Source organism: Ovis aries, chromosome 13 (assembly GCF_016772045.2).
Source record: "Ovis aries strain OAR_USU_Benz2616 breed Rambouillet chromosome 13, ARS-UI_Ramb_v3.0, whole genome shotgun sequence".
Taxonomy (NCBI): Eukaryota; Metazoa; Chordata; class Mammalia; order Artiodactyla; family Bovidae; genus Ovis; species Ovis aries.
In genome coordinates, this window is record NC_056066.1 from 71,066,199 (window position 1) to 71,092,394 (window position 26,196).

Below are 26,196 nucleotides of genomic sequence, written 5' to 3' on the forward strand. Positions count from 1 at the left end.
GTTTCCCCTCTTCCACCTGGATGCAGGGTCTTCCAATAAATAGTTGAGCCCTCACTGCAGTGTCTATTGTTGGGGCTGAGTCACTAAGTCACGTCTCTTTTGCACCCCCACGGACAGCAGCCCGCCCAGCATGCAATTTCCCAGACAACAACACTGCAGTATCATAATGAGTTCAATATCCTTGCCTCCTGGCAGATTTCCCAAGTATTCCTGAGATGCTTATGTGCCCAGGGCCATTATTCACACAACAGCCAGGTGGTATTTTAGGAATGTAAATCTGATTCCTTCATTTCTCTGCTTAAAAATCCTCCTTGGGTGTTCTGTTCCTCTCAGGACAAAGCGCAGTCTCTAGAAACCCTGCATCGTCTGACCCTGCCCACCCGCTCCCCACATGGCCTCATCATTGTCCACCCTGCTCACCATGGTTCAGTCTGGTGACCTCCTTCCTGACCTCCTTCCTTTTCTCAGACAAGCCAGTCATTCTACCGCAGGGCCTTTGCACATTGGCTACTGTCCTTCAAGTGAGCGTCACGGCTGCTTTGGCTTTGAATCTCTGGCCACAGGCACAGTTTGAACAGTGGAGCCAATACAAAATGAGGTATAAAACTTTGGTTCTGTGGGTCTGATGTAGATTCATTTTTCTCTTGACTTTTACCCTAGAACAGTATGACACCTTCATGTTACAAAGAGGGGACTGAAGCCCAGAGAACAGATGAGACATAATCGCAGCCATTCTGAATCTGGAGGGCAGAACTGTCCAAGGATGGGCCAAGACTTGGACTCAGGTGTGGGCTCAGTCACTCCATCATGTCCATACTGTAGCCCACCAGGCTCCTCTGTCCATAGGATTCTCCAGGCAAGAACACTGGGGTGGGCTGCCATTTCCTTCTCCAGCCCGTCTTTCAACCCAGGGATCACACTTGCCTCTCTTGAGTACCGCAGCATTGGCACGGGGATCCTTTACACTAGGGCCACCTGGGAAGCCACTCCCCGCCTTCTTTTTTTCTGGGGGAGGGGAAAAGTGGTTCCGGAAGTGGTATGGACCCATGGGAAAGGAAGTTTAATCTTAACATATGACATACTAGTTAGACCTGCTGCAATTAACAATTTTTACACTATTTACAAAGTCACAACTCTTCTTCCCTCCCTCATTTGTTTGGCTTTTGCCTTTTGGAGTCCAAGGCTGTACACAGGACTGCACTGACAATCCTGGATTTCTCTTCCACTTGTGTCGTCTGATTTTTCTTTGCCACAAAACAAACTTTTTGAGAACAGGAGAGGGTGATTTGTAATTTATGGATTTCTCTCTAGAAATTACAACCAGAACCTCATTAAAAAAAATCAAATTGGTTTCATCTAATTAAATTTGGAAATTGCCTCATAAACACGTATTCTGTTATAAATGTCTTTAAAAACAAGGTCTCCTGCTTACTGTCTGAGGCAGGATTGGGTTGAGCTGAGAGGAGGAGATGCCCCATCTTTCTGCTCAGAGGGCCCTACTCTCTTATCAGTTGCTGAAACGTTATTTATTTATTTGGCTGCTCGGTCTTCGCTGCCATGTGCAGGCTTTCTCTAGTTCAGTTCCAGCGAATGGGGGCTACTCTTCATTGAGGGATGCAGGCTTCTCATCATGGTGGCCTCTCCTGTTGTGTAGAACGGACTCTGGGCGCCTGGACTTCAGCAGCTGCAGCACACAGGCTCGGTAGTTGTGGCACACAAACTTAGCTACTCCATGGCACGTGGAATCCTCCTGAACCATGGATAAAACCCATGTCCCTTGCATTGGCAGCTGGATTCTTATCCATCGTACCACAAGGAAGTCCTGAAACTTTCTAAAGATAGTGAAGTCTAGAGAGGTGCTTCTCAAACTTTTTTAATGCCCATACAAATCAACTAGGGATCTTGTTAAAATGAAAACTCTGATTCAGGAAGTCTGGCAAGATCTAAGATGCTTTATTTCTAACCAGCTTCCAGATAGAGCCAACCCTGCTGGTCCACACTGAGAAACAGGCAAGACATTCGCACTTGAATTCAGGACCCAAGGGTTGTATACCCTTGGTCTTTACATTTCACCTCTCCAAGGCTCCACTGCCTCATTTTTACGTAATGTGAAGAGTTAACATTTATCAGTGCTATTTCTAAATGCCAAACACAGTACTAAACATATATTTGCGGTTATTAAGCAGTGTAAATGAGCAGTTACTTAATGTACCCAAGTTTACACAGCATGGGATTTACATCTAGGCTGCCTGACCTCAACATTCTTACCTTCTGAGGCTTCACTGGCTTGTGACACTCAAGGTCTCAGCCACGTTAATGGTCAAAATATAAGGCCTAAGCCCAGGTCCTCTCTTTAGGTCATCATCCCTTAGGTCCCTTCAGATCATCATCCAAGAACTTTGGCATATTCCCACAAGGTAACCTTAAATGCTCAAGCAAGTCAGACAGTGGCAGCTCTGGTTCTCTATTACAGCCCAAGAAGCAGCCAAGAAATAACATGAAGTTTTCTTACAATAGCTGTTTCTAGTAGAGCACTCTCATAGGAAAGCCAGCATCTCAGCAACTGGTCTTTGAACATTCACAGAGAAGTGCACAGAAGGGAGCGCTGTTTTCACCCGGGTGCACCTTTGTGCCTACAGCTCCTGACCATGTATGATATATATCGGGTCCTCACTTTTGTAACAGAGCAGGACCCTATGGGGCCTTCGCAAGACTGACCCCACCCCTCCATATTATCTGTCTGGCTCATGTCTGTAGAAAAACTGTAGCCAAAGAATAAATTTAATCAAAGAAGTGAGGAAATGCAGAAACAAAGGAATGCAACCAACTAAGGCGAAGTAATAAGAGTTTAGCCATTAAGCAAAATCAAGGACCTTGAGTACTTCCTCAAGAGCCAACAGATGGTATTCTGACCTACATTCTTTGAACTATTATTCAGATAGAAGAAGTTGACTTAATATATGATGGCCAGACTGCAGTCATGACATAAGCTGATCCACCTGACATACTTCCAAGAACTGGCCTCAAGGAAATGGGAACAAACTGACCCTAGAACTGAAGATTAGTTGTCCTTAAAACAATTAAAATGGGACTTCCCTGGCCAGGGGCTAAGACTCTCCTCCCAGCAGGGCCCAGGTTTGATCACCAGTCAGGGAACTGGATTCCACATGCTGCAACTAAGACCCAGCACAGCCCAACAGATGAATGAATAGGAAAAAAAAAAAAAATCAGTATGCCAATCAACCACCCCATGACCAACATGACCAATTCTAAGATGATTATCAGAGATCACTGTGTTTTCCTGCACATAATTTCCTCTTTCCACCTATACACTCCTGAAACTCCTCTTTAAGAGCTCTTCCTCCCTAATTTGCAGGGGGAAGTGGCTTTTGGACATGAGTCTGCCTTCTCCCCCAGTTTACCAGCCTCCTAAGTAAACCAACCTTCTCCTTCCAGCCAGTGTTTTTCTCTTGAGCACAGGCTTTGGAGCAGCGAGCAGCCTAACCTGACTTGGGTAGTACCTTCAGGGCATTGACTGCTCAAACAGTGTCTAAGTCACAGTTATGTTTGCTCTTTTGTTCTCTCTCCATCTATTTCTTCTTACTGTGGAATTATCATCCAGAGTTTCATAACCAAGTCCAGTGCATAATCCGATTAGAGCAAGAGGGATATTGCTCCTGAGGAAAAAAAAAAATCTGTACCGGGATATGCCTCTTCCTGCAGCACAGCCTCAACCAGTGTTTCCAAATGCAGGTAGGTACAAGAACCAGGATCTTTTAATGCCAGAAGTGTCCTCAATTCAAGGCAAAATAAGAAAAAAAACTAAGGTGATCATAATGAGTTGCCCATAAAGTTAAATGTATTCAATTTAAAGGACTGCCTTTTATTCTGAGATTATGTACTTTCTATATTTTTGTAATTGTCTTTTGTAAAATGATGTTAATAAAACATGGTAAAATACTCTATGTTGGTTCCCCCACAACATTTGAGGTTTTACTGGCCTGTGAATTCCAAAAGTCTTCAACATCTGCCACTGAGAGCTATTTATACAACACCACCAAGCACTTTATCTCTCTAAGTCCTGGGCCCTTTTCCTTTGCTTTACAAAGAGCAGGTGGTATATCTCTAGCTCATCTATGTGTATGTGAGTGTGTGCCCTGTGCTTTACAAAGAACACTGTGTAGCTTTTAAATGACTGGGCTTTGTTTTAGTTGACTGTTTAGTCGCCCTCTTCCCTGACAAGGTCATGAATGTGTCCTAGGCAAGGTCCATCAGTAGGAAAACCCTCTCTCATTCAGCACCATCCCCAGGAAAGATGCTTCTCCCAACCCCATGGTCCAAGACGGAGATGTTAGAGAGCTCTGCTTCTGAGAAACACTGGGTGGAGGGGCATAAGGTGTTTCCTGAAGGCGTTTTCTCCACCACTCTGTACATGACTGACAGCTTTCTCCTCCTTCAGAGAGCTCTTAGGTCTGTCCGTGTCTCTCCAGATAATCTCTGTGTCCATCAGATTCACCCTGAATATTTCTTCCTCATCAATACGCTTTGACTTTCCTCCCCAGAGTTCATCTTCCCTATGGCAGTGATATTCTTCCTAAGGCTCACTCTCAACAGGTGTACCCTTCTGCACGAGCACCCAGAGTCTTTAGTCCCTCCGTGAGCTTATAGTGTATTTCAGCCTGGGATGTTTATCACCATTCCCCCCTCAGACTCCTCAGAGAAGCCCTGAAGCAACAATTAACACTGTTCGCCGACCCCGCAATCTTATAGATAAGCAAACTGAGGCTTAAAGAGAGGAAGAACCTGGCAAGGGTCCCTTGAGACTGAGGTAGAGCTACGAAGACAGCAGACTCCATCCTTCCAGCTTCATTTTCCATGCCCTTCCATCTGCAAATCTGTGTGTTTCTATTGTACCCGAATCACAGTCTCATGGTATCTCAGAATATAAGGGGTGGGAAGAGAGTCAATCCTGCCCATATCCTACTATTAGCATTTTGCTAAATCAGCCTTACTGAAGTTTTACTGTTTATTTGCTTTTGCTCTGCAATGAGCGTCTATCATTTGTTCTAATTTTGCAAGTTTTCAGGGAGGCTGCATTTTGTCTTGTCCAAGGACATTCTATTTCTATCTCTGATAGAAGGCCCTGCTAATCCTGGGAGAAGGGCTTTCAACACTATCACCTAGGTGGCAATACAATATGCCTTGGCCACAAAGCAATGTTAAAGCTCAAGAATGATATACTCCTAGCTTAGAGAATGACACTGGGATCCTTTCAGAAGCCCAGGGATTGATACTGGTACCATGAGCATCACGTGACTATTATGACTTTCCAGAGGACAGTTTGCCAGGCCTGGGTCTGCTTTGGCTGTGCCAGGACAATCTGACTCCTTTGCTAAAGAGATGAAGAATCCCATCAATGCATGATACACCCAATTTCCTTTGTCATCAGGGCTATCGAGACAGCTCAGTTGATGTCCTTGTGTTTGCTTCCCATCACACTATCAGAACCCTTCTGTATTCGCTGTGTCTCACTCACCTTTATGCCTTTGATGGAGCTTCTACATGCAGTATTATCTGCCAACTCCAGGCTGAAGTAAACTGAATAAAACCAAGTGATACAGCCAAAGTGGCCTCCTTACCTCATATAGTGTGATGACCCCATTGGTCTCATTGGGAGGTTTCCACTGGATGTAGATCTTCTCCTCAAAGGGGCCCCCTTGGATGGATTCTAGAGGAACAGCTCCTGGAACTACAGAAGGAAGCAAGTTAGGAATCTGATGCCACCTTTCATCTTACTTTCCCAGCCTCAATGACCTAGAATGGGAGTCAGCAAAATTACTCTGTCAGTTCAGTTCAGTTCAGTTGCTCAGTCGTGTCTGACTCTTTGTGACCCCATGAACTGCAGCACGCCAGGCCTCCCTGTCCATCACCATCTCCCGGAGTTCACTCAGACTCACGTCCATCGAGTCCATGATGCCATCCAGCCATCTCATCCTCTGTCGTCCCCTTCTCCTCCTGCCCCCAATCCCTCCCAGCATCAGAGTCTTTTCCAATGAGTCAACTCTTTGCATGAGGTGGCCAAAGTACTGGAGCTTCAGCTTTAGCATCATTCCTTCCAAAGAAATCCCAGGGTTGATCTCCTTTAGAATGGACTGGTTGGATCTCCTTGCAGTCCAAGGGACTCTCAAGAGTCTTCTCCAACACCACAGTTCAAAAGCATCAATTCTTCGGCGCTCAGCCTTCTTCACAGTCCAACTCTCACATCCATACATGACCACAGGAAAAACCATAGCCTTGACTAGACGGACTTTAGTCGGCAAAGTAATGTCTCTGCTTTTGAATATACTATCTAGGTTGGTCATAACTTTTCTTCCAAGGAGTAAGCGTCTTTTAATTTCATGGCTGCAGTCACCATCTGCAGTGATTTTGGAGCCCAAAAAAATAAAGTCTGACACTGTTTCCCCATCTATTTTCCATGTAGCATCAGATAATAAATATTGTAGGCTTGGTGGGTCATAGAGTCCCTATTGAAATTACTCAGTTTGGTATTTGTAACACAAAAACAGCCACATACAATCCATAAACAAATGGGCATATCTGTGTGCCAAGAAAAAATCCCCTTCATTTTTAGAAACAGGCAAAGGTTAGAGCTGACGCACGGGCCACAGTTTTCTGTTTTCCTGTAAGGCCAATGGCTTTTCATCTGCAGACTCTGAGCAAGTCTATCCTGGAACTAAAGCTGACCACGATTAAGAGGATATCTTTAGACCCCAGACCTGCCAACAGGTGGGATCCCGGAATTGGATTCTTGGCTTAGGACTGGTATTTGAGGAGTGCAACATGAACTTCACTATCATTTTTCTAAACCTGTCAAGGTTTCTCCAACTGCAGGAAGTGCTTCCATAGTTTCCTAATCCCTGAATCCACCAGGAACCATGTGCCTTGAAACCGCCATCTAATTAGAAGGCTCCAGGAATGCAGCTTATTTGTCTCCCTGCTGAGTCTCCAATGCCTGCCGCATGGTAGACGCATGATAACCATTTGCTGGCTGGACTCATAGGTGAGTCAATGACCTTTGCCGGCATTTTGCCCTAAATCAAAACCTTTCCTGGGCAGTTTCTGTACCCAGAAAAGTCTTCCTGCCATCATCCTCCTGCTGAATTCCACCATCATTATGACAGCCTGGAAGATGCTGAACCATAAAATAATGATTCCCCAAACTTCCCATTATAACTCCCTAGAGCATCATGAATTCATGCAAATCATTATGGAATCTATTTATATTTTGGCATTATAAAGGCAGGTGTTTTTTTTTATTAAGCACTTACTCTTTGATCAGACTTTTACATACCTTATTTCATTTAAGTCACAGAACAGCTCTGCCCAGTGTATATCATCTCCTTTGTGCTGATAAGGGAACCAAGGCTGAGAGAATTAAATAACTTGCTCAAGGTCATACAGCTCTTAAGTTGTAAAGAGGGAACTGAACACCTGTCTGTGAGCTTCAAAGCATATACTCTTAATCATCATGCTATGCCTCTCTAGATATAGCCACAGCCATATGTTGCAATCAGTTCCCTATTGTTAAATTAAAATATATTTAGTTTTTCTCATTACAGACATGATACACAGAATTTGTTGAATATTAAGGACCTACAAAAAAGGTTTTTAAAAAGAACAAAATCATTCTAATCCCCGTAACTGTAGATATTTTTTCTAGTCACTTTATGTCTCTGCATATACATATTTTATTTTTAAAAATTAAACTCCTACCTTGCATATTGTGTTATGACCTTCTTTTATAGCTAAACAAATTACAGTTAAAAAAAATCCTATGGCGGATTCATGTCAGTGTATGGCAAAACCAATACAATATTGTAAAGTAATTAGCCTCCAATTAAAACAAATTTATATATTAAAAAATAAAAAAATATTAAAAAAATCCTTAGATGCTCTTTGGGGCCATGCATTTTAATGGCTGCTTAGAACAGGATATGCCCCATTTTAGTCACCAATCCTTTATTATTGGGCATTAAAGTTGGTTTGAATTCTTGATGATTATAAGTAACACTGTAATAAGCATTCTTACAAATAAGTATTTGCATGCAACTCTGCTGATGTCCCTAAGATAAATTCTTGGAAATTAATTTATTGGGTCAAAACAGATGGATTATTTTATCTTTAACGCTTTTGATACATATTACCAGATTGCCTTCCAGAAAGTTTGCACCATTCTGGGCTCCCCAAAGAGAAGAATATGTCGATTCCTAACCCATGCCAACAATGACTGTTTAAAAGATTGTGTATGCATGTGTATCTTTTTCAGAATATCAGAGAATGCAGATTTTTCCATTTAATTGGCTATTTGCATTGATTCTTTTATGAACATGCTCTCCACGCCCTGTGCTCATTTTCCTGCGTGGCTCTTCATTTCTGTTTATCATTGTCTTATGACTTATAATCTATTTTTAAGGACTTAAGCTTTTTTACATAGGTTACAATAATTTTGGTCAGTTCCTCATTTGCTTTATAAATCTTTTAGGTATGTAGAAGCTTCTAAGTATTCAGATCTCTTATTGATTTTCCTTATCCAGTCATCCTTTCTACAAATAGTTATTCAACACCTGATATGACCAAGGGACTTGGTGATAGACATTACAGATACACCAATAACAAAGACAGACATACTTAAATCCTTGATAAAGCTTGTATTCTATAAAGGGAAACTACATTAAATAAATAATTGCACTCATAATTAGTTTTTCAAAGTCATTATTAGGATTTTGAGGTAAACACACAAGGTGTTGGAAGAATTGTAATCAGTAGAGAAAATCTCAGAGAAGGTAATGGCACCCACTCCAGTACTCTTGCCTGGTAAATCCCATGGATGGAGGAGCCTGGTAGGCTCTAGTCCATGGGGTTGCTAAGAGTCGGACATGACTGAGCGACTTCCATTTCACTTTTCACTTTCATGCACTGGAGAAGAAAATGGCAACCCACTCTAGTGTTCTTGCCTGGAGAATCCCAGGAATGGGGGAGCCTGGTGGGCTTCTATCTATGGGGTTGCACAGAGTCAGACACAACTGAAGCGACTTAGCAGCAGCAGAGAAAATCTAGTCTGGCATATTATTTAGTCAGGATAATACATGGAAAGTAAGTTAGGGTCTATAGGTAAGAAGAAGCTATTAGGACAAGCATGGGGAGGGTGGATGTTAAGAGTGTAGTGGATGGCTTTATGGGGGAAAAGTGGAAGGAAAAACATTATCTTGGGGAGAAAAGATGGTATCTTGGACCACGGTGATGGTTATGTAGAAGAGAACACAACTGTGTCAGAAATTTAGCGGGGGGCGGGGGGGCATGTATGATTTGGTAGTGATGGAGGGAAGAGATGTATCAAGGAAGACCCCAGCTCTTTTGTTCTACACAAATAGGATGGATCAGGGGGTTGTCATAAAAAGAAACCTTAGAGGACGATGGCAAGGAAGCTGGCAAGCTCAGTTCTGTCATAACTCATTGGACGAGTATGTGGAGCAGTGCTGAGTACCAGCAGAGTAGGGGGTGAGTAGCAATATTTAGACACTGAAACCAGGGGCAGGGAATAGATCTCGCAGCAGAAGAGAACAAAAGTAGCAAGTACAGGACTAAGGCAAAAAGCAACTCCAACCTCAAGGAGGAAAACAAAGAAATTTAGAAACAGGGAAGCTGTATTCATAGAGGCAACAAAACACCAGGCAAGTGGGTTGTCACTGAAGCAGCCATGGGAGGCTCAAGAAGTTACTGTAACAGGTATGCTGCTGAGTGAGAAGCAACCTTACATTCTCTCATTGGATGTAGTGTCTTCAAAGTTATCTGTGCGCTGACCAAGAGGAATTCAAGAACATCGGCATCAAGCCGTTGTTTAGCGGGGGGAGAAGAGTGGAAGTTGAGGGACTGTGTTGAGACAAGTAATTATTTTTGCTGTGAAGGTGAAGGGAATGCAAGATGGAACAGAAATGAGACATGCAACCGAAGTACCGCTCCTCCCAAAGATGGGAGAAGGTATGGCATGATTCAAGGTAACTAGGGAAAATCTGAAATTGACGTAAGAAGTAGAAGGATGGGAAAGAGAGAGGAAATAACTGATTTTAGTAGGGTCCTCAAAATGCTGGGGCAGGGGTGGGTGGGAAGAGAGCATCCTTCCCTCTGTGAGACAAGAGAAGAGGAAGAAAATGCACAGATGCTTTGGAGAAGGGGGTTGTGGTGTTTGAATGGCTCTTGCTTTCTTGAGAAGAGAGAAAGGAATTATTCACCAAAGGTGTCCTGGAGGAGGAGCTTCATCAGTAACTGGGAGAAGTTTTAAGAGGGGAAGAGAATGCTGAATGGAGAGGTGCCTGTGCTCTGCACTAAGGAAAGGAAAGGTCTATGGGCTGCAGATTCTGATGGGGAGCATCAAGCTGGGACCCCCACCTGGGCTTTTCCTTCCACACCAGCTCAGAGAAAATTTTCCTTCTCAACCCAGATGAACAGTCATCTGTGTTTTCTTCTTTCTATTTCATGCTTTATTCCCATCTTTTTCTTCTTAAACCTAACATTTTAATCCATCTGGGACCAACTTTATGCATTGTACAAAGTGGAAACCTAACTAGAGTTCCTGACAATATTCTTAGGACAATAAATTGACCAGTCAAAACTTTCCCCAGTGATTTAAAATGCCATTTTATTACCACATTAAATTATTTTATATTCCAGCATATGTTGTTGGCTTTCTGTTCTATTTCATTGAGTCATAGCTTCTATTCCGACAGTATCTCTCTGTTGTGCTGATATAACATATTTTAATATTCAGCAGAACAGGTCCTTTCCAAATACCATCATTCTTTCGCAAAGTTTTCTGGACTATCACTACGCGAGTAGTCTTTTGAAGGAATATTGGAATAACTTTACAAAACTTCGAAATGTTCCATCAGAATTGTAATTTCAGTTACACTCTTCACTTCTCCGGGGGACAAAGGATACTCTTTAATAATGAGTCCTTCTATTAGTAATGCTGTATTAATCCACATTTATTAATGTTTCTTTTTATGTCTCTCAGTTAAAAGTTATGTTTTTTTCATTTGTTATAAACTGCATTCCTAGGATTTTGTTACTTTTGCTCATATTATTTTTGTATTAAATTAAGAAGTTTTTCTTATGAAATATAGAGAAAAATTATGTATAACAAATGGATATTTAAATAATAATTATGTAATGACCACATATGCACCTACTATCCACTCTAAGAAATAAAACATCACTGTATCATGGAAGCATCCTATGTATCTCACCCTCAACTCCTCTCTTCCCCACCAAAAAACAGTGCACTGGTACATATATACAATGGAATATTACCCAGCAGGTAAAATGAATAAAACTGTGCCATTTGCAGAGACATGGATGGACCCAGAGAGTGTCATAGAGTGACTAAGTCAGAAAAACAAATATAAATTAATGCATATCTATGGAATATAGAAAAATGGTACAGATGAACGTATTTGTGAAGCAGAAACAGACACAGACGTAGAGAATGGATGCCTGGCTATCAAGGCGGGGAGGGCGAGGTGGGATGGACTCAGAGATCGGGATTCACACACATACCCCACTACGTGTAACACACATAACCAATGAGAACCGACTGTGTAGCACAGGGAACTCTATTCAGTGCTCCATGGTGACCTAAATGGGAAGCAAGTCCAAGGAAAAGGGGGCACATTTATATATGCGGCTGGTTCATTTTGCTGTACAGCAGAAACTAACCCAACATTGGAGAACAATTATACGCCAATAAAAAATGGATATTATTCTAAATTGTATGTTACTCATTCTTCATTTTTATTTGGAGTTATAAATATATACATTTATCTCAAGACAAAATATCATTTAGCTCTTCCTAGTCTCTCTTACATACATAAAATTGAGTGTTTGTATTACATTATCTGCTTTTGTCGCTCAATACTGCTTTGAGATTCATTCACACTGATGCAGGTAGTTGTATTTCATTCACGTAAGTTTTATGAATAGAGTCTTATTAATTTTCTAAATTTCTTATTTATCACTGTAGACAGACATTAAAACTATTTCCTGATGAGGCTGCAATATTGCTCCTATAAAAATATTTTGTTGAAAATATACATGATGTCACTAAGGTATACCTGGGAACGGGAGAGACACACTAAGGGAAATACCTGTCTTCAGCTTTCCTGAGTGATGCCACGTGGTCTTCCCAAGGGGCGGCGGCAGCGTATATTCCCTCCAACAACGTTCTGAAAGTTCCTGTTTCCTTACATCCTTACAAACACTAGGTATTATCAGATTTTTATATTCTGCGCCATACGGTGAGTGTGAAATGACAGTTGATTAAGATTTTACTTGCTTTTGTCTATTTTCTAAAGAGGCTGACCATCTTTTAGTGTTTGCTAGACATTACTGTATTCTTCTTATTGATTTTTAGAGTTTCCTTATATATCCTTCTTATTGATCCTTTCATTGGCTGTGTATGTTATAAAAATATTCTCTTAGTTTCTGTCCTCCCTACCCACTTATATTACCTTTGGCTAAAGATCTGTTCTAAATTCTGATGTAGTCAAATTTATCAGCTTTTCTCTTTTTTTTCACATGGGAAAAAGAAAAACAGACTTAGTAACTTGATGGTGGTAACCATTTCACAATGTATACAGGTATCAAATCATCATGTTGTACCTGTTAAATATATACAATTTTATTTATCAATTATACCGCAACAAAGCTGGAAAAAAGACAGCAACAGAGCTGTTGGTGCTTACTGTCCATATACTGATGGTCCCTCCTCTGGTAGAGCAAGGCCTGCAACATTGCCTATTGTGTTCAGGACTGTATTTATGGCTTTTCTTCCTGCATATACATTTTAAGCCTAGCTTGTAAATTCCACCCCTCCCCCCAGAAAAGTCTTATTTTTATACTGAAGTTGCCTGAATTATTGGGAAATCATTGATGTATTTATATGTCTTTAAAAATTGGGTTTTCCTATCCATAAACATGGGATTTCTCTTACTTAGGTCTTCTTTAGCGCTTTTTATATTTACATATATTAATACTATATATCTTGAAGTCTTTTTGTATGGCTTATTTCTAAATATCATGTATTTTTATTGGTATAAATAGTATCTTAAAAAATGTACTTGTTAGGTGAATAGAAATGCAATTTATGTGTAAATTTACTGTATTATCTATATAAATAACCATAGCATCTACAGTTAATGACAGCTTTGTTCTTATCCAATCTTTTAACTCTTTGTCTTCAACCAAAGCTACCAATACAATATTTTATGGAGATAATGATAAGCATCTGTGTGTTTTCCAACTTTAAAGGAAATGATTTTATTATTTCATCCTTGGGCATGGTGTCTGTATTAATATGGGGCTTATAGCTGCCCTTTATCAGAGTAAGAAGGTCTTTTTATTCCTGAATACAAGGATATTTTCTTCTTAAATCATGCTGAGTTTAACTGAAGCTTTTTTTCTGTTATCTATTGAAGTAACAATCCTCTCTTACTTCATTAATGTAGTGAATGCATTAATGGATTTACTAATGTTGAACCAACATTAACTTCCTAAAATAAACCATATTTTCCCTAGTTGTATACAGTGCTGGATTGTTTGCTAATATTTTGTTTGGGGTATTTGCATCTAATTGTCCTTTTGCTCATAAACAAGCTTGTCTGTCTTTATTATGGATAAACTGGTACCCTAACATGAGGAGAGGAGTGTTTCTTCTTCTGCCCTCTGCAAGTGTAGATGCGAGACTGTGGTTACCAGTGCCTTCTCTATTTGGCACTTGTAAGACTGTTGCAGGGAGAAGCCATTTCCAACTCCATACTAGAAACTCTTTGGCTCACTTTCCTTTGCTTTTGTTATTACAATCATACATACTGGCCTGCCTCAGAGGATCCTGCCCCTCTTCCTGACAGTTAAAGAGCCTTTGTTCAGCTCACAGAAAGATAATCTGAACCTGCCCACCTGTGAATAGCTACAACAAAAAGAAGAGATTAACCCCCAAAGGCTGGCCCTTCCTAGAGGTGTTTTGGGAGACGGAAAATCCTTTTTACTTTCCTTCCTCTCTGTCTTTCCCTCTCTATTCTGCCTTTTGACTGTAGCTCCTCATTGCTTCTCTCTCTTTGACTCTATAAAACGACCTGGCACCTAGACCCTGACAAGATGGTCACTTTGAGATGTTAGTCTGCCATCTTCTAAGTCAGCCAGCCTTCCCCAAAACATCACATTCCTTGCCTTAACACCTTGTCTCTAGGATTCATTGGCCTGCTGTGTGTGGCAAGCAGAGTGAGCTTGGACTCAGTAACAAGACAATCTAGAACTGGTGTGTTTTTGTTGGAAAAGTTTAAAATACTGATTATATTTCTCTGTTTGTTGTCGAATTTTATACATTTGCCCCCTTAGTCAAGTTTTTACATTTGTATTTTGCTAGGAATATTTCCATAGCTCATAAATGTCAAATTTATTTGTATAAAAGTGAAGTGAAGTCGCTCAGTCGTGTCTGACTCTTTGTGACCCCATGGACTGTAGCCCACCAGGCTCCTCTGTCCATGGGATTCTCCAGGCGAGAATACTGGAGTGGGTTGCCATTTCCTTCTCCAGGGGATCTTCCCAACCCAGGGATAGAACCCAGGTCTCCTGCATTGCAGGCAGATGCTTTAACCTCTGGATATTTAATTATCTTCATTTTATCTTTTTTTTTTTTTTTTTTTTTACTGTGAAAGAAACACTACACAAGCATATAAAACAAATACACATCTTTTTAATTTATCAACAACTTCATACCCTCAAAAGGTAATCAGTCTTAACTTCTTAATAATCATGACTTTGTTTTCATTATAGTTCTTCTACCTTAAATATATACCCTTAAGTGCTATGGAGTTTATTATTAAATAAAAATAATACATATAACAAATAGTGCTAAATTCTTTTAAAAAGATCAGTCTGGGAGAACTAACCTCTTTTTTTTTATATCAGTAATTTCCATTCCATGAACATGTTCTAATCCAGCATTTATTTATATCAATACATCCTGTTAAGAATATGGCTTTTATTATGTTTTTAAATCTTGTTTCTTGCTATTTTTCTTAGGGGACATTTGCTTTGCATTATCAGATTGGACCTCTGTAATAAGAATGAAAGCATGTTTTCACCTGTTCACTAACCTTTGTTTATGCAACCAAGCAGACTCATCGACTTTGGTGGGTTGAGATATGTTCTGCTAGTAGATTATATGAGCTCTTGTTTTTAATATTCCCAATCCAGAGGGCACGGTAAAATCTAGATATGCCCATTAGTACTTGGCCAGATAAGGGGTCTGCTTGCTTGGACGTCAGGATTAACGGGGGAAAATTAGTGAAAAGAAATAACCAGCGCAAAGGCAGCGCAAAGCTTCTTTTTTTTTTTAAAAAAAAGGACTTGTTTTGACTTTGGGTGGCTGGGGGGGCAGCCTGATGTTACTTAGAGCACTGCCCCTACCTTTAACTGAAATGCCTCTTCCTAAAGATGCGCTTTCCTCATGTCCCTCTGCTTTCCTGCTTTACCATACACAGGCTTGGACTGAGGGCTCTCATCCTCTGCTCTGTGGACTGGCGTATAAAGATGCCTCAACATTAAGACCTCCTGATCCCCTGACTGCCTATTCCTGTCAACCAACTCTAAAACCCACCTGCGCATTTAGCTCCGGGCAGAGTCGGAAGGTATTTATGCAGTTGGGCATAAAGTCTCCTTCTTATGACCCAAGGAACTGGGGGTGGGGTTCTTTCAGTGAAGTCACAGCTCTGTCATCTTTTCTCCATGTAGTTCCCCATCCTGCAACACTGCTCTGCATTAATTCCTCAAGCATGGGTACAGCAACCTCTTATAACTCTCAGGGCAAAATGAAAGGCATTTTCCTTCCTATCTTTTTGGGAAGTTAGTTTAAGAAGAATGATCAAATGACCACTTTGAATCAGAACTCTCGTTTTCATCATGCAGACCTGTAACACAGTACTAACATCACGGGCTGAGCCAGACTGCCTAGGTTTATTCTAATTCTCACTGCTGATTTGTCGTACAAATGGGGACAAGCTGATTAACCTCTCTGTGACTCAGTTTCCTTACTTTAAAATGAGAACTGAAATAGTATGGGGTTGGTCAAAAAGTTCATTTGGGTTTTCCCACACCATCTTACAAAAACCTGAATGAACTTCTTGGCCGGCCCAATACCTCCTCCATAGCTATTGTGAAGATTCAATATTTGAATGCACGTTAAGTGCCTAGCAAAGCTTTTGGCACAAAGTTGTTCCTCTGTGTATTTGCTCCTCCCCCTGGTCCCATCACATTCTCTGAGAACTGCTCTAGTGCAGTCTGGAGATCATCAATTTGGTTCTTCTGCAGAATCAGAATTGTTAGTATTTCCCTTGGTATCTATATATCTATCTATGGTCTCTGAGTAGTGTCATATTGCTAATCAGAGAAGCCATATCTTCTCGTAGCTTACTGAGTATGTTTAACAGCTTTCTAAAATCTTCTGATTGCTATGTAAGTTATTTAAAAAACTATTTCATCCCTGAGGAGATTCTGAAGATTAATTCATTCAATATTACATTTATTGCATGCCTATTATTTACCTGGCACCATTCTAAGTGCTTAAAAGTACCAGTAAATGAAAATAGAAGAAACCCATCATTGTCTCCTTGGTATACAAGCTAGTGGGAGAAGAGATATAATTAAAAGCAGAGTGAAACAGGAAGCGTGTCAAACAACAAACCCTAAGGAGATACACAATTCTGGAAAGTAGGACAGGGAGTGTGGTGTTAGAAGAGTCCAGTTTTTAAGAGAAAAGTAGAGGAAGATCTTCCTCAAAGGTGACATCTAAGCAAAGATGTGAAGGAGGTGAAGAAATCAGCCCTGTGTTTTTGCGGAAAGATTATTCTGGTTAGAAGAAATAGCAAATGCAAATATCCTGAGGCAGGACACATCTGGCACGTTCCAGAACAACAAAGCTGGACTGATGCAGTAAGGCAGAGGCAGAAGAAGATGAGGCCAGAGAGGCAATCAGAAGTGGTAGCATGGCTACATGGGACCTGATGAGCCACCATAAGGACCTGGGCTTTTAATCTCATTGACACGAGAAACCACTGGAAGGTGATGCAGAGGGGTGATGCTGTGATCCGCCTCATGGTTTAACAAGCTCTTCTGGTTCCTGAGTCAATTAAACAGTGCAGGGGCCAGGGCTAAAGCTGACAGGCCATTTTGGAGACCACTTTAATAATCCAGGTTGGAAATCTCAGTGGTTTGGACCCAAGAGCTGGCAGTAGAGGCTATAAAAAAATATGATCAAGGTCTTGCTATATATTAAAAGATGAGTCAAGAGAATGTGCTCATGGTTGGGATTAAGGAGTGAGCAGGGTTGCTGGTTTGCACAAAGCAGGGGTTGGGGGTGGGAGGGTGCCAGTCACAGAGAATACAGGGTGAAGGGTGTTATCTGGAATCTGCAATCTAGGGCTTTTGATGTGATAAAAGTGAGGACTCAAGGTATCTGACTTGAGCCGTTAATAAAATGGATTTGCCATTAACTGAGGTGAAGAGTATGAGAAGAATTGAGTTTGATGGTGATTGAGGGATGATCAGGAGGTCAGCTCTGGCAATGTCTAATTCCAGTGGCCAAGGAGCAATCCAGGTAGAAAGGGTCAACAGGCAGTTGGATAGATGACTTGGAAGGCAAGAGAAAGGTCTGACCTGGAAACATCAAATGGAGAAATCATCAGCTTATGGATAGATTTTAAAGCCAAATGACTGGAAGAAATAATTAGAGGAATGAGTGTGGATTAAGGGTCAGCAAACTATGGCCACTGACAAATGAAACCAGCTGCCTGTTTTGTAAATAAAATTCTGCTGGAACGCTGCCACACCCATTCATTTCTAGGGTCAGAGTGAGATGTTTGAAACTGAGATTACAGAAGTATTGTAGGCAATTATAATATAGTCCCTTGCCCATGACTAATAGAAATCTCACAAAGATCCCTGGTTTGTTTTTTCTGAGTCACACATCCTCGATTAAAAAGCAATCTGCTATGTATACATAGACTTCCCTGGTGGCTCAGACGGTAAAGCATCTGCCTACAATGCAGGAGACCTGGGTTCAATCCCTGGGTCAGGAAGATCCCCTGGAGAAGGCAATGGCAACCCACTCTAGTACTCTTGCCTGGAAATCCCATGGACAGAGGAGCCTGGGAGGCTACAGTTCATGAGGTCACAAAGAGTTGGACACGACTGAGCGACTTCCCTTTCCCTTCCCTTTCTATGGATACATATATATGCGTGGCTGAGTCCCTTCGCCGTTGACCTGAAACTACCACAACATTGTTTATTAATTGGCTATACCTCAATACAAGATAAAAAGTTTAAAAAAGCATCCTGCAGAGGGAATTCCCTGGTGGTCCAATGGTTTAGGACTCTGTGCTTTCATTGTGCATTTCATTTCTTATCCCCTGGAGAAAGGTGTGGCAACCCACTCTAGGGGACTGCAATCCCTGCTGGGGGAACAAAGATCCCACAGACCACATGACTCAGTAAAAACAACAAGCAGCCTGTCAAGTCTGGCCCATTGGCCATACACCCCTTAACATGGCTCATGGCAGAGAGTAAATTAAATGCTTTATGTATAGACTTTCATGTAGGATCTCATGTAGAAATCAATAGGATGACCACTCCCCATTTTACTGATGGAGGGACTAAAGTATACACAATGCAACTAATTTAACTGCAAAGTAGTGAATGGAGCCTAGATATAGCCCAGATCTTTCTTCCATCACCTGGTAGACATGTGGGCTTAGAAAGGCTGAAAGACAAGTCACAACAGAGTCAAGTTAGTGGCAAAATCAGGTCATCTCAGCCCTAGGCCAAGGCTCTTTTTCACCACATCCCACTACTCCTCCATAAGTCAAGACGTCTTTTTCAATGAAGCCAACTAATAGTTGACCCTCAGTGTCTGCAGGGATGGGATTCAGGATAACAAAATAACAAAATCCACTGAAGCTCAAATCCTTTATATGACACCACCCTCCATATTGGGGTTTTGCCAGTGGCTCAGATGGTAAAGAATCTGTAAGCAATCTGCCTGCAATGCAGGAGATGCAGCTCAAGCCCTGGGTCAGAAAGATCCCCCGGAGAAGGGTGTGGCGGTGTTCTTGCCTGGAGAATTCCATGGAGAAAGGACCTGATGGGCTACAGTCCATGGGGTTGCAAAGAGTTGGACACAACTGAGCGACTTACACACACCCACCCACCCTCCATATTGGGGGCTCCCCATGGGAGGATTTATCCAACTGCCCACTGATTTCTAAATCAATCTGCAGATATGGAACCCACAAATATGAAGCCCATGGATACCAAACCCAAGGACATGGAATCCATGGATATGGAGGGGTGACTATACTTTCTTTAGAGTCAACTAGGACTCCACCAACCCCACTGTGAAAAGACTTCCTTGAGGAAAGATTCCTGATTTGTCTTATCTTCTAATTCTAAGTTGCTTTACCCTTCTTTTTTCTCTTTATAATTCTTTAGTGAATCCACATATTCCCTTTCCAGAATTTCTTTTGCTAACAGCATGGAACTTTCCATCCTTTTGACAGAGTTCTACAACAAAGGTTAATTACTTTATAATTTCATTCTCTTTAAAACAAAACAAAAAAAAGCACACTAAAATTGCTAATTTTAACTGTGCTTCTTGTCAGTAGGTTCATGTAAATTCACTGTAATTAAACCAGATGTTTTCTTGTGCCTAAAACTCAGATGGTAATTTAAGGGAAATTTTCATTTCAACATAAAAGAAGGACAGAATGTTATCAAGGGAAGTTTTCTCCTGTCCTCGCCTGTCTTACCCTTTCCTCTTCTTCCTTCCTCTCCATTTTCACATCTGAAAAGTGGGACTAATGGTGAACTTTGAGAGTAGTTGTGAGAAGTAACAATTAAGTTTATTTAAGAGCACAGAGTCCTGCAGAGTCAACAGAAGCCCCCTTTTTTGGCTAGGTCTTCTTTACTGATTATTGTTTGCCTCTCCATTCTGGGTGCCATATTTATTGGTTAGTTGGTTTTTGCTCACTATAGAGGCTCTGGACTAACTTAAAAATTGAAATAATTTGAAAATGATTCAGGGGAGTCTGGAAGTCTTATAGAGAAAAGATAGATTTAGACAATTTCAATCTACCTTGTAATTTCCAGTCTTGCTGGAGGCAAGATCATTTTTTTCTGGATGAATTTTTCTATCTTAAGATGTCAAACATACCTTTTTAATGGAACTATACCAGTGGTGTATTAGTAAATGTTTCACAGCCAGCTCTCCAGGAAAACAAAACAAAACAAAACCTCAAAATGTTTGCCAATTTCCATAGTATAAACATCACCATGGTTGATTTCAAGCAATGAATGTGATATCACTGGATTCAGAGGCCAGAAGTTAGCTCTATCACACCAGTATAAGCTGGGTTTGAATATAAATAAAATCCATGATGCACTTCTTTACCTTACTAGTGTATATAAACAGAGTTCAGTGATATCATGAAAGAGGTGAGGGCGCACACACACACACACACACACACACACACACAATTTCAGGTAATGATAAGTACTACAAAAAAGAAAAAAAACAGAGTGTTCAGGGAGATATTGGCCAGGGATAGGTCTGTATCTTAGATGGGGTTGGGGGAGAAAGCAGAAATAAAATTTGGGGATCTATTTATTGCCTCTTCCACTTGCTACCTGCTTAGACAGGTTCCTTAAACTCTCTAAGCCTCAGATTTCTCATCCACACAGTATCAGTAGTATCTACATCACAGTATTTGGGAACTGACTACATGAATGAAGACTATCAGAACAACACATAGCTCATAGTGGGCATTTGAAAACTGTACTTGCACTCCTCCTTACTCTATGATAGCTCAAGGTTATCTCTGTAAACATCACACATGTACTGAGCTCTAAGTAAATGATGGCTCTGGAATTACTCAGATGTGTATGGCTTTCTACCCCGCCCCCCGCCCCCACTAAATGGGTCTGGACTGCATCACTTACTGCCTTGTTGTCACTGCTTTTTACACTTTTCTTCTCACTTTCCTCTTTTCCAGATTTTATGCACTGCATCTTGTTCCTGTCCAAACACCTATCCCTAGCAGCATGCGGCCTTCTTCTAGCTTTCTGTGACTTGAGAAACCAGATAATTAATCTTGTTGGAAATGCACAAGAAAATACAGGCACTCATTCCTGAAATATGTCTGTCTTCTCTACAATGAAAGTACATGTCTCATGTGAAATAATATATGTACCATATGTGATTAAGCACATATCAATTATATTAATATATTATATCCTATATATTACTAATTATAAGCAACTAGATTTTTATACTGCGATAAATTACACGGGCGTCTAAATTCCTTACCGTAAAATAAGAAAAATGATACTGCTTGCTTTTTCATGTTTGATGTTAAGATTAAACGAATCTACATTGCTGATGGCAATGGTTGGATGGCATCACCAACTCGATGGACATGAGTTTGAGCATGCTCTGGGAGTTGGTGATGGACAGGGAAGCCTGGCGTGCTGCAGTCCATGGGGTAGCAAAGAATAGGACACAACTGAGCGACTGAACTGAACTGACATTGCTGATGAACATGTAAAATGATAGAACTTTTACGGAGAAGTATCTGTCATTATCTAACAAAAATGCATATACATTTACTTACTGACCCCAGCAATCCCACTTCAAGGAATTTCTCATGAAAATACAGCTCCACAATACCACAATATGCACAATAGTGGCTACAGTACTACTTATCATAGGAAATAATGGGAACAACCAGAGGATCCTGCCTGAATTCTCATGCTATTTTCACATAATTAAGCCTCAAACAGCTATAAAAGAATGATACAACTCTGTACAAAACCAACACATACTGATTTCCATGGCATATTAAGTGAACAAAAACATAAGATGCAGAGTATACTTAATATGTTATCTTTTACATAAAAATAAGAGAACAATAGTTTTCACTTTTTTGCAAAATGGTCTATATATAAGAAAGATATATCTGAAATAAGTATTTTACAGGTGATTACATTTCTGGTATGGATAGGAACAGTATGAAAGAGAGATGCTGGCAATACTTCTCTGAGTATACCCTTTTATACAGTTCTGAGTTTCAAACAAAGAAACTTTTGATATTAAAAACAATTATATTAAAGTAAAGAGGATGAGGAGAAGGCAAAATTAAAACTGAAATAAATGAACACAATTGGGTATTAAATTGATAATATAACCATCCAGAGAAAAGAATGAACCTTTGGACATGGCTTCTTGACTGCTCAAAGAGAGAAAATCTAAAAAGAAAACCTTTAACCTAAGTAGCTTTCCTGTTTGTTAGGAGGACTGGTATTATAATTCTGAAACTACTCTGTATGTATTGTACGATGAGGCCAAAAAAAAAAAAATGTGAAGCTGGGGAACTGGGGTTCTCACTGTGGGTAGAGGTAGATATGTATGGACTAAGAAGAATTCTGAGGGGCTGGATTTGAATTAGTGTGAGTTCATGATTTTTGGTGACTGTATAGAGCTTCTCCATGCCAAAGACGGAGAAGCTCTATACAGTCAGCAAAAACAAGACCGGGAACAGACTGTGGCCCAGATCATGAACTCCTTATTGCCTAATTCAGGCTGAAATTGAAGAAAGTGGGGAAACCACTAGACCATTCAGGTATTACCTAAATCAAACCACTTATGACTATAAAGTGGAAGTGAGAAATAGATTTAAGGGACTAGATCTGATAGACAGAGTGCCTGGTGAACTATGGACGGAGGTTCGTGACAGTGTACAGGAGACGGGGAGCAAGACCATCCCCAAGAAAAAGAAATGCATAAAAGCAAAATGGCTGTCTGAGGAGGCCTTACAAATAGCTGTGAAAAGAAGAGAAGTGAAAAGCAAAGGAGAAAAGGAAAGATATACCCATTTGAATGCAGAGTTCCAAAGAAAAGCAAGAAGAGATAAGAAAGCCTTCCTCAGCGATCAATGCAAAGAAATAGAGGAAAACAACAGAATGGGAAAGACTAGAGATCTCTTCAAGAAAATCAGAGATACCAAGGGAACATGTCATGCAAAGATGGGGTCAATAAAGGATAGAAATGGTATGGACCTAACAGAAGCAGAAGATATTAATAAGAGGTGGCAAGAATACATAGAACTGTACAAAAAAGATCTTTATAACCCAGATAATCAAGATGGTGTGATCACTCCCACTCACCTAGAGCCAGACATCCTGGAATGTGAAGTCAAGTGGGCCTTAGGAAGCATCACTATGAACAAAGCTAGTGGAGTTGATGGAATTCCAGTTGAGCGTTTTCAAATTCTAAAAGATGATGCTGTGAAAGTGCTGCACTCAATATGTCAGCAAATTTGGAAAACTCAGCAGTGGCCACAGGACTGGAAAAGGTCAGTTTTCATTCCAATCCCAAAGAAAGGCAATGCCAAAGAATGCTCAAACTATTGCACAATTGCACTCATCTCACATGCTAGTAAAGTAATGCTCAAAATTCTCCAAGCCAGGCTTCAGCAATATGTGAATCGTGAACTTCCAGACGTTCAAGCTGGTTTTAGAAAAGGCAAAGGAACCAGAGATCAAATTGCCAACATCTGCTGGATCATGAAAAAGCAAGAGAGTTCCAGAAAAACATCTATTTCTGCTTTGTTGACTATGCCAAAGCCTTTGACTGTGTGGATCACAATAAACTGTGGAAAATTCTAAAAGAGATGGGAATACCAGACCACCTGACCTGCCTCTTGAGAAACCTGTATACAGGTCAGGAAGCAACAGTTAGAACTGGACATGGATCAACAGACTGGTTCCAAATAGGAAAAGCAGTACGTCAAGGCTGTATATTGTCACCCTGCTTATTTAACTTGTATGAGAGTACATCATGAGAAACGCTGGGCTGGATGAAGCACAAGCTGGAATCAAGATTGCCAGAAAAAATATCAATAACTTCAGATATGCAGATGACACCACCCTTATAGCAGAAAGTGAAGAAGAACTAAAGAGCCACTTGATGAAAGTGAAAGAAGAGAGTGAAAAAGTTGGCTTAAAGCTCAACACTCAGAAAACGAAGATCATGGCATCCGGTCCCATCACTTTATGGCAAATAGATGGGGAAACAGTGGAAACAGTGTCAGACTTTATTTTTTTGGGCTCCAAAGTCACTGCAGATGGTGACTGCAGCCCTGAAATTAAAAGACGCTTGCTCCTTGCAAGAAAAGTTATGACCAATGTAGATAGCAATTTAAAAAGTAGAGACATTACTTTGCCAGCAAAGGTCCATCTAGTCAAGGCTATGATTTTTTCAGTAGTCATGTATGAATGTGAGAGTTGGACTATAAAGAAAGCTGAGCACTGAAGCATTGATGCTTTTTAACTGTGGTGTTGAAAAAGACTCTTGAGGGTCCCTTGGACTACAAGGAGATCCAACCAGTCTATCCTAAAGGAGATCAGTCCTGGGTGTTCATTGGAGGGATGGATGTTGAAACTGAAACTCCAATACTTTGGCCACCTGATGTGGAGAGCTGACTCACTTGAAAATACCCTGATGCTGGGAAGGATTGGGGGAAGGAGAAGGGGATGACAGAGGATGAGATGGCTGGATGGTATCCCTGGCACAATGGACATGGGTTTGGGTGGACTCTGGGAGTTGGTGATGGACACGGAGGCCTGGCATGCTGTGGTTCATGGGGTTGCAAAGAGTCGGACACGACTGAGCAACTGAACTGAACTGAACATGTTTGCTGAGAAAGGTCTGTATAGTCAAAGCTATGGCTTTCTCAGCAGTCATGTAGGGATGTGAGAGGTTGACCATAATGCAGGTGGAGAGCCAAAGAATTGATGCTTTTGAATTGTGGTGCTCGAGAAGGCTGTTGAGAGTCCCTTGGTTTGAAAGGAGCTCAAACCAGTCAATCAAAAAGTAAATCAGACTTCAATATTCATTGGAAGGAATGTTGCTGAAGCTTAAGCACCAATACTTTGGCCATCTGATATGAAGAACTCACTCCTTGGAAAAGACCCTGATGCTGGGAAAGACTGAAGGCAAAAGGAGAAGTGGGTGGCAGAGGAAGAGATAGTTAGACAGCATCAGCATCATAGCTGGTGATGCTCAATGGCTGTGCATTTGAGCAAACTCTGGGAAATAATGGAGGACAGAGGAGGTTGGTGAGCTACAGTCCATAGGGTCACATAGAGTCAGACATGACTTAGTGAATGAACAACAACAATATTATTTAAACAGATAAATTATATTCCCCAGCTCTACCTTCTTGAAGAGCCTGGAGGCACATTAAGGACATATAAGATGCATCTCTTAGTGCCAAAATATTCAATCTCCACTCAATAACACCAGAAATCCTTGGATAAGTGGTTAACTCCAGGTCTAGGGCAGAGACATTACAAGGGTAGTCTGGAATGTTCTGTTGCACCAGAAGCAAAGAAAACTAATGAGACCATGTCAAAAGGACCTAGCAGCCAATTAGAAGGGACTCTCACAAGCTATATATGAGACAGTTTGAGCACTGAAAAGAATAATGACAGTGATGGATTTTAATACATTGAGTTTAAAAAAAAAAAAGACCCATGAGTCAACAGGGAAAGTAAAAAAGGGGATGGGGATGAGGAGAGAAAGCTGTTTCATCAAGAAGAATGCAAAACAATACATGTAGAGGGAATGCTAGATTTAAAAACAGCCTTTTGCAAATATCAGTACTAGCTGATTCAGGTGAAGATTATCAGGGAGTGCTAAAATCTTCGGGTCCAAAGTTCTTGCGGAGACCCAGAACTGGCAAAGCAATCCTGAGGAAAAAGAACAAAGCAGGAAGCATAACACTCCAGACTTCAGACACATTACAAAGTTAAAACAATCAAAACGGCATGGTACTGGCACAAAAACAGACATACAGATCAATGAAACAGAACAGAGAACCCAGAAATAAACCCACATGCCCAGGGGCAATGAATCGTCAACAAAGGAGGCGAGACTACAAAATGGAAAAGAGACAGTCTCTTCATCAAGCAGTGCTGGGAAAGTTGGACTGCTGCATGGAAATCAATGAAGTTAGAACACGCCCTCACATCATA

General features: G+C 40.9%; 1 protein-coding gene across 1 annotated transcript in view; it reads right to left on the bottom strand.

Annotated features, from left to right (window-relative positions):
* Positions 1–26,196, bottom strand: part of PTPRT (protein tyrosine phosphatase receptor type T) — a 1,166,895-nt gene that overhangs the window by 397,235 nt on the left and 743,464 nt on the right. The window contains exon 9 of the mRNA XM_042230145.2: positions 5,640–5,749. Within this exon, the coding sequence (XP_042086079.1) occupies positions 5,640–5,749 (110 nt within the window). The remainder of the gene's footprint in view (positions 1–5,639; positions 5,750–26,196) is intronic.